At 46.1% G+C, this 13099-nt stretch overlaps 1 protein-coding gene across 2 annotated transcripts in view; it reads right to left on the bottom strand.

Annotated features, from left to right (window-relative positions):
* Positions 1 to 710: 710 nt before the first annotated feature.
* Positions 711 to 13099, bottom strand: part of trim65 (tripartite motif containing 65) — a 44346-nt gene continuing 31957 nt past the window's right edge. For both annotated transcript variants that reach the window (XM_072242490.1, XM_072242491.1), the window contains exons 5-6: positions 5525 to 5617; positions 711 to 2806 (exon numbers count right to left, since the gene is read on the bottom strand). In XM_072242490.1, the coding sequence (XP_072098591.1) occupies positions 2277 to 2806; positions 5525 to 5617 (623 nt within the window). In that variant the 3' untranslated portion in view covers positions 711 to 2276. The remainder of the gene's footprint in view (positions 2807 to 5524; positions 5618 to 13099) is intronic.

Below are 13099 nucleotides of genomic sequence, written 5' to 3'. Positions count from 1 at the left end.
TTGTGCTTTACTGTTGTATATTCTATGTTAATCCTGCAAATATTTGATAATCCTTTTGATCAGCACAGGTGCGGATCTGTTTGATGTTCTTCCTACTGATTTCTCATAAGAGGGCTCACTCATGGCATAGTTGCAACACACATGACCTAGTGTGCACCAGTTCTGCACCTGCACTTTAATCTCACTCTATTTTTTATTCTTTACAATTGTTGAATGTTGTTGCTTTCTGTTGTGCTCACCAACCCACCACAGCAAATTTCTAATAGATATAAAAATGTATATCGTGAATAAAGAGGATCTTTGATCACTGCTTCATCACACCAGCTTCCTCAAAGTGAAGACAAAATAAAAAACTCTTGTAACTTCCTTTCTTTCCTTGAACACATTCAACTTTTAAAAACAGAGCCGATTCATCTCCGCTCAGAAGCTAAGATCTGCACTCTCACAGAGTTGATCTTAAAATGTGATTAAGTTCCACTTTCCTCTTCCCTCTAGATGCTTATAGAACAGGGAACAGCAAAGCCTTATCAGAAATTAAAACATCACTTTGGTGTTAAGTTCCAAAGTACAGAATAGCTGAGTCAATCAAGAACTCCTCCAACCTGATCCACAACAACACCCCCAATGCAAACCCTCTCCAGTACATTGGTTAAACCCTCTTGGTCCAGTTTTTTTTAAATTGTACAAAATAACATTTTCCAAAACACAAATTCTATCCATAAAAATGTATTTTAAAATCAACAAACATTTCAATACCTTAAAAAATAATTCCATACAAATCTGAAGACCTCCATTTATCTATGAAGTTAATTGCTGGGTCCTGCACTTACTGGAAGATTCTGATTTCCTCCTCCCATCAACCACGTAGAAAATATACCTCAGACAAATCCCAGCTTCTAAAGGTGAGGCCACAACTCACACTTTTTGCACAGTTCTGGTCGTTTAAGGGAGGATGTGGAATTGGACGCAGTCCAGAAGAGACTAACTAGGCTAATTCCTGGGATGGGTGGGTTGTCCTACAATTAAAGAAAGTGGAAGTGTCCTTTGAAGTTTTGATGAATGAGGGGTGATATAATTAAGTATGAGGAGGTCTTGAAGAGCAACAAAGGGTATGTTTTGTAGTGTTCCTCTAGAGCAGGGGTTCCCAACCTGGGATCCATGGACAACTTGCTTAATGGTATTGGTCCATGGCATAGAAAAAAGGTTGGGAACTCCTGCTGTAGAGGGGCAGTCACAAACAAAGGGGCAATTATTTAAAACAGAGGTGTCCAGAAAGGAGCAAACTCTGTATTGCCTCTGCAGTTTCTGAAGATGGAAGTACTGCTAGTATTTGGAGCAATGGAAAATGTGAGGTGACTTAATACAGGCGTATAAGATTATGAGAGGCACAGGTAAAGTGGACAGCCTGCACCTTTCTCCCAGGGTGGCAGTGTCAAACCAGAGGACATCTGTTTAAAGTGATTGGGGAGACGTCAGAGGTAGGTTTTCACACAGAGTACAAGATGCCAGGGTTGGTGTCAGAGGCTGATACAACAGGGACGTTTAAGTACAGTAGCTCTTTAGAGAGGCACATGGATGAAGGAAAAATGGACAGTTGAGCTGTATAGGAAAGAAGTGTTAGACTGATCATGGAATAGGTTTATACAGATAGCACAAGCATCATGGGCCAAAGGAACCTGTATTATGCTGTTCTGTGTTCTTCTCTTCAAAAAGGTAGAAAAATACGTGAAAGATCAGAAAACTGAGGTCTCTGGGGAGAGTGGGACAAAGGAGAAACTAAAAATCATTAACACAAGAGATTCTGGAAATCTTGAGCAACACGCAGAATGCTGGAGGAAATCTGCATATCAGGCAGCATCTATGGAGGGAAATAAACAGTTAACGTTTTGGGTCGAGATCCTTCAGGAGGAATATGGAGGAAGTTAAGGTGGGGGGGGTTATATGGGAGGCAGGGTTTAAGGGTCAGCACAGCATTGTGGGCCGAAGGGCCTGTACTGTGCCGTACTATTCTATGCTCTATGCAGGGCTGGAAAGGAAGGAGGCAGAAACCAGAATAAGAAAGGTGTGTGGGGGGGGGGAGGGTGTGGGGAGGGAGGAGCACAAGCTAGCAGGTGACAGGTGGAATCAGGTGGGGGGGCGATAAAGTAAGAAGCTGCGAAGGGACAGGGAAAGAGGTAAAGGCTGAAGAAGGAATCTAATAGGCTTGGGGCAGATCAGCCATTGTCATATCAGATGGTGGGGTAGCCAAGTAGCCTCACTCCTATTTCCATATGAAGTCAGCTCCCTGCACCATCCTGGCAAAGTGTGGCAACGACGTTCTCACCCACCCAGACTGCGGGGTAGAGGGGCTGGATGAAAACGGAGCGGAAAGTGTGGATCAGAGTGATGGTGTTGGTGATGCCATAGAAGGAGAGAGTCCCTGCCATGTAGTCTAGGTACACTCCGACTCGTTGGTATTTGGCCGATGGCAGCTTCACCTCCCGGTTGGCGTGCCACGCAGAGTAGCTCTTGCTGAAGAGCTGCAGGGACCAGGAGAGGCTGTTGCGGCCGATGAGCGTGTCAGGGCCCTTCCTGTCGATGTCACTATAGGCGACGCCGAGGTAGACCCACTCGCTGCTGATCTCCACCTCCCAGTAGTGCTGGCCTGTGTCAAAGCTCTCACAGCACAGCACTTGCCACTCTTTCTCAAAGCGCTCCACGTGCACTGGGTAGTGCTGAGCCCCTCTGTGAGACACCCTGCGTCTGTCCTTGGACAGAGTGAGATATCGGTGCGCAGAGTTGGGATTGAATTGCAGCCGACGGTAATCTGCAAGGAAAAGAGACTTAGGTAACACAACTGTGCTATAGACATGATAGGGAATTTGACCTCCGTAACCTTTACCTTAAGCAAACATTAACTCTCCACAGTTACACTAATCCTTGCCATTCCAAATAACCTCGCAGTGATCAGCTCTACACTTTTAGAATAACACTTGCTTTACACTTCCTGCTGCCTCAATAAAGCAGCCAACGTAATCAAAGACCTCACCCATCCCGGACATTCTCTCTTCACCCTCTCCCATGGGGTAGAAGGTACGAATGCCTGAAATCCCATACCACCAGAATCAAGGACAGCTTCTACCCCGCCGTAATAAGGCTATTGAATGGTTCCCTACTACAATAAGGTGGATTCATGACCTCACACATATACCTCATTCTAAACACCTTATTGTTTACCTGTGCTGCACTTTCACTGTATTTGTTACACTTTAGGGTTAGGGTTAGGGCCTTGTTCTACCTCAGTGCTCTGCATAATCATCTGATCTGTAAGAAAGACAAACTTTTCACTATATCTGGGCATATGTGACAATAATAAATCAATTCCAATACAAGGAACGAGGTTTAACCTCAGACAGAATGACTCTGTACCTTTGCAAATGATAAAGTTTATACACTGTTCTCTAACATTACAGTGAACATTTTGACACAATTACAGAGTAACACTTACCCTGCACCACGGGTTCCCAACCTTTTTTATGCCACGAACCAATACCATTAAGCAAGGGGCCTGTGGACCCCAGGTTGGGAACCCCTACTCTACACAAAGAATAATAATTAGACAAAGAGCAACTCTGCACACAGAAAACAATCCTAACCCCAATGGCTCACTGCAAATCTGTAGAATTTTATAGAAAATGACCTTGGGCTAACTGGTCTATAATTTCCTTTCTGCGGCCTTCCTCCTTTCTTAAAAAGTGGCAATGATTTTTGAAAGATCATTACTAATGCCTCCACAATCTCTACCACTACCTCTTTTAGATCCCTAGAGTGCAGTTTATCTGGTCCAGGTGACTTAAGTACCCTTAGGTCTTTCAGCTTTTTGAGTATCTTCTCCCTTGTAATAGTAACTGCACTCACTTCCCCCACAGCCTTCAACATCTGACACACTGCTAGTGTCTTCCATAGTGAAGACTGATGCAAAATACTCATTAAGTTCATCTGGCATCTCCTTATCCCCTGTTATTACTTCTCTGGCCTCACTTTCAAGCGATCCTCTATCCACTCTTATCTTTTTTATGTTTTTTTACATATTTGAAAAAGCTTTCACTATCTACTTTGATATTATTTGCTAGTTTGATTTCATATTTATTTTTCCCTTCTAATGATTCTTTTAGTTGCTCTCTGTAGGTTTTTAAAAGCTTCCCAATCCTCTGTCTTCCCACTAACTTTTGCTTTGTTGTTTGCCCTCTCTTTTGCTTTTACATTAGCTTTGACTTCCCTTATCAGCCACGCTTGTACTATTTTGCCATTTCAGTATTTCATTGTTTGTTGATTACACCTATCTTGCACCTTCCTGATTTTTCCTAGAAACTCACACTGTTGCTGCTCTGCTATCATCCCTGCCAGCATTTCCTTCTGATTTACTTTGGCCAACTTCTCTTTCATAACAATGTGGGGATAACTTCACTCGCCCCATCACTGAACTGTTCCCACAACCCATGGACTCACTTTCAAGGACTCTTCCTCTCATGTTCCCGATATTTATTGCTTATTTATTTATTACTATTTTTTTTCTCTTTCGTACTTTCACAGTTTGCTGTCTTTTGCACATTGGTTGTTTGTCTGTCCTGTTGGGTGTGGTCTTTTATTGATTCTATTATGCTTCTTGCATTAGTATGTCCACAAGAAAACAAATCTCAGGGTTGTATAGGGTGACATATATGTACTTTAAACTCTTCTCGGGCTTCCAGCTGGGTACAGGTGTCCATTATAACCAACATTTTGATGACCAACTCTGCAATCTTCATCAGAGGTGATGCCTGGGCATGTCAAGTCCGTTGTCCATCCTCCTGATTGGTTAGGCTTCATCCAATCAGGTTTCCGCTGTCCCACCTTATTTACAATCGAATTCAAGTTCTTACTTAGTGTGAGGTCCCAAAAGCCACTGGTGTGGCACAGTAGTTCGGTGCTGAAGTCAATCCCATGGCCATTGCAAATGCAGTGTTCTGCTAGCACTGATTCCTCTGGGTAACCCAAACGGATACACCTCCTGTGCTCCCTGATACGGGATTCCATCATGCCAATATATGCTGTTCTGCACCGTATACCACCAGACTTGACATGTCTAGGCATCATCCCTGAAGAAGATGGCAGAGTTTATCATCAAACTATCGGTTATAATCGATACCTGTACCTGGTTGGAGGCCCAAGAAGAGTTTATTTGTCACATAGACTGGGAAAGCACAAGATCCTTTTTAATATGCACTTTGATAGTAAATTTACTTTGAGCTCAGAGCGCAAAGTATAGTACAGTGCAAGGACCATGCTTAGCTATTTGTGAAATTACGGATAAGGGTAGTGCAGGAAAATGGTGCTGAGCTATAAGATTAGCCATTGTCTAGCCAACTGGTATAGTAGACTCACTTCTATTTCTCTCAACAGACCTGTGAATGCCAACGCAGATTAATACATCAGTAAGTTTAAAATTCTCTGTCATAATGACACCACCACACAGTATCCCATGAACATAGAATCACACACTTACTCTTGAGGAATGGCTCCCTGATGTGTGAAGTAGATGGGAGTACTCGAGGTTCAGAAGGTTTCACTGACACACAATGGCTGTTCCCCATGGATTCTGCACCAGAGAGAGTATAGTGTAGTTATAGTGAACAGTTCTACCAGCTGTACCAGTATACAAGGCCACAGTGTGAGATAAAACCATCTAATAAACGAGCATACATGCTTCCTGTCTGCACAATTATGGAGCCAGTCATCACCTGACTGAAGTTCAGGACTCATCTACAATTTCCCTTCTGCACAGAGAGGTGCAAATCCCTGGAGGTGGTTACTAGCCTCTGTTGCATCATACTCTGGCTGCCTACAGTTCAAAAGGACACTTTCCTTACAATTATACAGAGCTCTGCTGAAACTGATGTTTCGTGTACTGGTCTGGCCTCCCTACCTCAGGAGGCATATTTTTGCAATAAAGAGAAGGCAATAAACGTTCACTGGATTGATTTCCAGGGATTGGGTATTTGTCCCGGAAGGGAGATAACAGCGAATCTCAAGTTTAACTGAAATTGAAAGATACAAAATTCTATTGGAGCGCAAGAGCATAGAGGCCAACAAAATCAATACATGATTCCCCTTTTATCCCATATAATCTCAACCTATGAAGATCAACCCCTGGGCCAGGACTTTGCTGTGAACTCCACAACATATTTAAACTTGCCTCGAGGTGAAGATTTCTGGTAGGAGCTATCCCTGGCCAGACAAAACACCCATGACCATAAACCCCAGCACTCCCAATATATCCAACTTCAAACATACACGGTCCCAACACACCCAACACCCACCCACTCACACCCTCAACTCCCATTCTCTCTCCAAAGAACCCTCTGCCGTCACTCCCACCGTAACCCCATCGCAGCCAGCTCCCACTCCACCTTCCAACTTTCCCTTTCTAGTGTTAACCAAGGTCACAACTGAAAGTTGATGCAAGAGGGTCAAGATCCAGTGTTCCTTGCCTTACTTCCCTTTACTGTGCATGAGAACCCAACACAGTGTAGCTGTGGTATTGCCTAGCAATGACTCATCCTTCCATTGGCCAGCTGTACTGAATATACAGAAAAGGTTTTTATGACTAGTATTCCCTTAACATGACAGTGGTAATATGCTGTGCAGCAGGCCCTACTGGAGCAGATATTGGTGGTAATCCATCCCTCAGAAAGCAAGATATACTATATGTGTTCTGATGTTGGGCAAGTCGATAACCTTGCTCTCTACAGTAGGTTTCTGACGTAACAGAATTTACCAGGACATTAGCAAGCCATTCAGCCCATCAAGCCTATCCCAGCTTCCATCAGTCCCTTCACCCTCCCCTCTTGTATTCACCTGCTCTATGGGACAGTTTACTGTGACATAAACGTACCAGCACACATTTGAGATGTGGGGAACCGGATACCCGAAGAAAACACAGAATGTGCAAACGCTGGGCAGCACGACGGCAGGATCAAAGCCTTTATTACTTGGATTTTCAGAAGGCCTTTGACAAGGTGCAGCATATGAGGCTGCTAAGCAAGACGTGATATTACTATGCAAACACGAGGAATTCTACAGATGCTGGAGATTCAAGCAACACACACAAATTGCTGGTGAACGCAGCAGGCCAAGCAGCATCTATAGGAAGAAGTACAGTCGACGTTTCGGGCCAAGACCCTTCATCAGGACTAACTATCTCTCCTTTCAGTTAGTCTTGACGAAGGGTCTTGGCCCGAAACGTCGATGGTACTTCTTCCTATCGATGCTGCTTGGCCTGCTGCGTTCACCAGCATTTTGTATGTGTTGCATGATATTACTAGCATGGATAGTTGATTGGCTGACTGGCAGACAGCCAAAGACTGGGAATAAGTGGGGCCTTCAAGCAACACACATCAAAGTGTGTTCATCAGGACTAACTGAAGGAAGAGATGAAGTGGGAGGGTGAGGGGGAGATCCAAAATGATAGGAGAAGACAGGAGGGGGAGGGATGGAGCCAAGAGCTGGACAGGTGATTGGCAAAAGGGATATGAGAGGATCATGGGACAGGAGGCCCAGGGAGAAGGAAAAGGGGGAGGGGGGGAAACCCAGAGGATGGGCAAGGGGTATAGTCAGAGGGACAGAGGGAGAAAAAGGAGAGAGAGAGAGAAAGAATGTGTGTAAATGAATAAATAAATAACAGATGGGGTACGAGGGGGAGGTGGGGCATTAGCGGAAGTTAGAGAAGTCAATGTTCATGCCATCAGGTTGGAGGCTACCCAGACGGAATATAAGGTGTTGTTCCTCCAACCTGAGTGTGGCTTCATCTTTACAGTAGAGGAGGCCGTGGATAGACATGTCAGAATGGGAATGAGATGTGGAATTAAATGCTGTCTCTGGTGGACAGAGTGATAAATGGGGCTTTTTCTGGTTGGCTGCTAGTGAGTGTTCTACAGAGTTCGATGTTGGGGCCGCTTCTTTTCATGTTATATTTTAATGAACTGGATGATGGAACCCTCCCTCCCCTTTCTCGATCTCTCTGTCCCTATGTCTGGAGACAGCTTACCTACTGATGACTATTACAAATCCAAGGATTCTTCAGCTACCTGGACTATACCTCCTCCCACCCCGTTACTCGTAAAATCGCCAGCCCTTCTCTCAACTCCTGTGTCTCCGCTGCATCTACTCTCAGAATTAGGCTTTTCATTCCAGAAAGATGTTCTTCTTCTTCCAAGAAAGGGGCTTCCCTTCCTCCCCAATCAATGCTGCCCCCAACCGCATCTCTTCCATGTCACGCATGTCTGTTCTTAGCCGATCCTCCCGCCACCCTACAGGGATAGGGTTCCTCACCTACCACTCCGCCAGCCTCCATGTCCAGCACATAATTCTCCACAACTTCCACCATCTCCACCAAGCACACCTTTCCCTACCCCCCACTTTCCACAATGATCACTCCCTATGCGACTCCCTTGTCTATTCGTCCCTCCCCAATGATCTCCCTCCTGGCACTCACCCTTGCAAGTGGAACAAGTACTACACTGTCCCTACATCTCCTCCCTCACTACCACTCATGGCCCCAAATGGCCCTTCCAGATGAGGCGACACTTCACTGCTGGGGTCATATACTATGTTCGGTGCTCTCAGTGTGGCCTCCTGTATATAGGTGAGACCGGGCATGGACTGGGAGACTGCTTTTCTGAGCACCTACGCTCTATCTGCCAGAAAAAGCAGGATCTCCCAGTAGCCATCTATTTTAATTCCACTTCCCATTCCCATTCTGATGATACTGTTCTGATGAGGCCACACTCAGGCTGGAGGAATAACACCTTATATTCCTTCTGGGTAGCCTCTAACCTGATGGCATGAACACTGATTTCTCAAACTTCCAGTAATGACGCCCTTCCCCCTTCACCATTCTCTTTTCCCTCTCTCACATATCTCCTTGCCTTCCTCTGGTGCTCCCCCCACTTTTCTTTCTTCCATGGCATTCACTCCTCTCCTATCAGAACTCTCCTTCTCCAGCCCTGAATCTCTTTCACCAATCAACTTCCCAGCTCTTTACTTCATCCCTCCCCCTCTTGGTTTCACCTATCACCTTGCATTTCTCCCTCCCCTCCCCTCACTTAACTCTACTCCTCATCTTTTTTTCTCAAGTTCTGCTGAAGGGTCTTGGCCTGAAACATTGACTTTAATCTTTTCCATAGATGCAGCTTGGCCTGGTGAGTTCCTCCAGCATTTCGTGTGTGTTGCTTGGATTTCCAGCATCTGCAGATTTTTACGCAAACAACAGGAATTCTGCAGATGCTGGAAATTCAAGCAACACACATCAAAGTTGCTGGTGAACGTGCAGATGCTGGAAATGCAAGCAACACACATCAAAGTTACCGTCAGCTCCTGGGCCCTCGGAGGCTCCATCTTCCTCTCACCCCAACCCTCCCCCCTCCCCCCTCTGATCCCAGCTCTCATCCGTGCCGGGTCTTTACCATCCCCTCCGACCTTCAACTGTCGGAGGCAGAACGCTCTGTTCTCAGTAAGGGCCTCACATTTGTCTCCCTTCGCCCACACCTCAGCGAGTTCCGTGTTCGCCATGATGCGGAACTTTTCTTCCACCGTCTCCGTCTCCGAGCCTACTTCTTCGGCAAGGACTCTTCCACCCCCACCGATGACCCCTTCTCCCGTCTTCAACCCTCCTCTTCTTCATGGACACCCCGCTCTGGTCTTCTGCCTGCTCTGGATCTCTTTATCGCTAATTGCCGACGGGACATCAACCGCCTCGACTTCACCGCACCTTGTCCCCATTCCAACCTCACTCCTTCGGAACGCTCTGCTCTCCACTCCCTCCGCACTAATCCTAACCTTATTATTAAACCCGCCGATAAGGGGGGTGCTGTTGTAGTCTGGCGTACTGACCTCTACCTTGCCGAGGCACAGCGACAACTCACGGATACCTCCTCTTATTTACCCCTCGATCGTGACCCCACTAAGGAGCACCAGGCCATTGTCTCCCACACCATCACCGACTTTATCCGCTCAGGGGATCTCCCATCCACTGCTACCAACCTTATAGTTCCCACACCCCGCACTTCCCGTTTCTACCTCCTACCCAAGATCCACAAACCTGCCTGTCCTGGCCGACCTATTGTCTCAGCTTGCTCCTGCCCCACCAAACTCGTTTCTGTGGCCACACATTTTAATTCCACATCCCATTCTGACATGTCTATCCACGGCCTCCTCTACTGTAAAGATGAAGCCACACTCAGGTTGGAGGAACAGCACCTTATATTCCGTCTGGGTAGCCTCCAACCTGATGGCATGAACATCGACTTCTCTAACTTCCGTTAAGGCCCCACCTCCCCCTCGTACCCCATCTGTTACTTATTTTTATGCACACATTCTTTCTCTCACTCTCCTTTTTCTCCCTCTGTCCCTCTGAATATACCCCTTGCCCATTCTCTGGGTTCCCCACCTCCCCCCCGTCTTTCTTCCCAGACCTCCTGTCCCATGATCCTCTCGTATCCCCTTTTGCCAATCACCTGTCCAGCTCTTGGCTCTATCCCTCCCCTCCTGTCTTCTCCTATCATTTTGGATCTCCCCCTCCCCCTCCAACTTTCAAATTCCTTACTCACTCTTCCCTCAGTTAATCCTGACGATGGGTCTCGGCCTGAAACGTCGACTGCACCTCTTCCTACAGATGCTGCCTAGCCTGCTGCGTTCACCAGCAACTTTGACGTGTATCTGCAGATTTTTTCTTGTTCGTGATTGGATGATGGAATTGATGGCTTTGTGGCCAAGTTTGCGGATGATATGAGGCAGGTAGTGTTGTGGAAAGAGGGAGTCTGCGGAATTGGCAGATGGGATAAGTGTAGGGAAGTGTATGTATGGTCATGCACTTTGGTTGAAGGAATAAAGATGCAGTCTATTTCCTAAATGGGGTGCAAATTCAGAAATCAGAGGTACGAGAGTCTTTGTGCAGAACTCCCTAAACGTTAACTTGCAGGTTGAGTCAGTGCTGAGGGAGGCAAATGCAAAGTTTGCACTCATTTCAAGAAAACTAGAATACAGGAGCAAATATGTAATTCTGAGGCTTTGTAAGGCATTGATCAGAGTGCACTTGGCATATTGTGAGCAAGTTTGGTCCCCTTATCTAAGGAAGGATGTGCTGGCATTCAAGAGAGCACAAAGATGGTTCACGAGCATGATTCCAGGAATGAAGAGGTTAACATATGAGCAGTGTGTGAGGGCTCTGGGCCTGTACTCACTGGAGCTTAAAAGAATGAGGGAGGATCTCATTAAAACCTATCAAATATTGAAAGGCCTAGATAGACTGGATATGGAGAGAACGTTTCCTATAGTGGGGAGTCTAGGAACAAAGGGCACGGCCTCAGAATAGAAGAGCAGTCCTTTAAAACAGAGATGAGGCAGATTCACTTTAGCCAGAGGGTGGTGAATCTGTGGAATTCACTGCCACAGATGGCTGTGGAGGCCAAGTCATTGGGTACACTTAAAGCAGAGATTGATAAATTCTTGATTAGTAAGGGTGGCAAATGTAATAGAGAAGGCAGGAGAATGGGGTTGAGAGGAAAATAGATCAGACATGATCAAATGACAGGGAGACTCAATGGGCCAAATGGCCAAATTCTGCTCTTACCATGGCCTTATATTACATTGTACACCAGCTTGTATTCAAAGATTAAAGATTAGCTTTCTGTCACTTCAGAACATTGAAACATAGAAACATAGGAAATAGGTGCAGGAGTAGGCCATTTGGCCCTTCGAGCCTGCACCGCCATTTATTATGATCATGGCTGATCATCCAACTCAGAACCCCGCCCCAGCCTTCCCTCCATACCCCCTGACCCCCGTAGCCACAAGGGCCATATCTAACTCCCTCTTAAATATAGCCAATGAACTGGCCTCAACTGTTTCCTGTGGCAGAGAATTCCACAGATTCACCACTCTCTGTGTGAAGAAGTTTTTCCTAATCTCGGTCCTAAAAGGCTTCCCCTGTATCCTCAAACTGTGGCCCCTCGTTCTGGACTTCCCCAACATCGGGAACAATCTTCCTGCATCTAGCCTGTCCAATCCCTTTAGGATCTTATACGTTTCAATCAGATCCCCCCTCAATCTTCTAAATTCCAACGAGTACAAGCCCAGTTCATCCAGTCTTTCTTCATATGAAAGTCCTGCCATCCCAGGAATCAATCTGGTGAACCTTCTTTGTACTCCCTCTATGGCAAGGATAAAATGCATCGTTTGTGTTAATGCCCAACACAGTCTGAGGCTGCACAGGATGGCAGCCCACGTCTCACCATCATAGCATGCCCACAACTTAATAATCCTAACCTGTACACCTTTGGAATGTGGGAGGAAACTGAAGCAGCTGAGGGAAAACCACGCAGTCACTTGGAGAACGTACAGACAGTGATGGGAACTGAACCCTGCTTAGTGATTGCTGGCACTGTTAAGCATTACACTACACTAACTACTACACTGCTGTGCTGTGTAACACAGTCCAACATGGTACTTCTAAACAGCTTTAGCAAACCAAAGACTGATTGAATTGGAAGGTGGACAGACATTAAAGCAGGTTGACAATTTTTTAAATGCAAGTCCCAAAGGAGAAGGCAAGAAAGACAGACCTCATATAATAAACACAAGAGCTTCTGCAGATGCTGGAAATCCAGAGCAATACTCACAAAATGCTGAAAGGACTCAGCAGGTTGGGCAGCCTCTATGGAATAGAGTAAACAGTTCATCAGGACTGGAGCGGAAGGGGAAGAAGCCAGAATATGAAGGTGGAGGGAAAGGAGTACAAGTGGGCAGGTGATAGGTGAGACCAGGAGAGGGCGAAGGAGGCTGGGTGAGGGAGGGGGGTGAAGTAAGACTTGGAGGGGATAGGTGGAAGAGGTACAGGACAAACAAAAAGGGAAACTGACAGGACAGAACAGTGGACAAAAAAGGAAGGAGAGGCACCAGAGGGAGATGCTGGGCAGGTGAGTAGTGAAAGGGGTAAGAGGTGAGACAGAATGGGGAATAGAAAGAGAGAGGGGGGAGGGGAGATGTTACCAGAAGGTCGAGAAATCGATGTTCATACCATCAG

Source organism: Mobula birostris, chromosome 24 (assembly GCF_030028105.1).
Source record: "Mobula birostris isolate sMobBir1 chromosome 24, sMobBir1.hap1, whole genome shotgun sequence".
Taxonomy (NCBI): Eukaryota; Metazoa; Chordata; class Chondrichthyes; order Myliobatiformes; family Myliobatidae; genus Mobula; species Mobula birostris.
The sequence above is the reverse complement of the archived record's forward strand: the minus strand, read 5'-3'. Positions and strand labels throughout refer to the sequence as shown.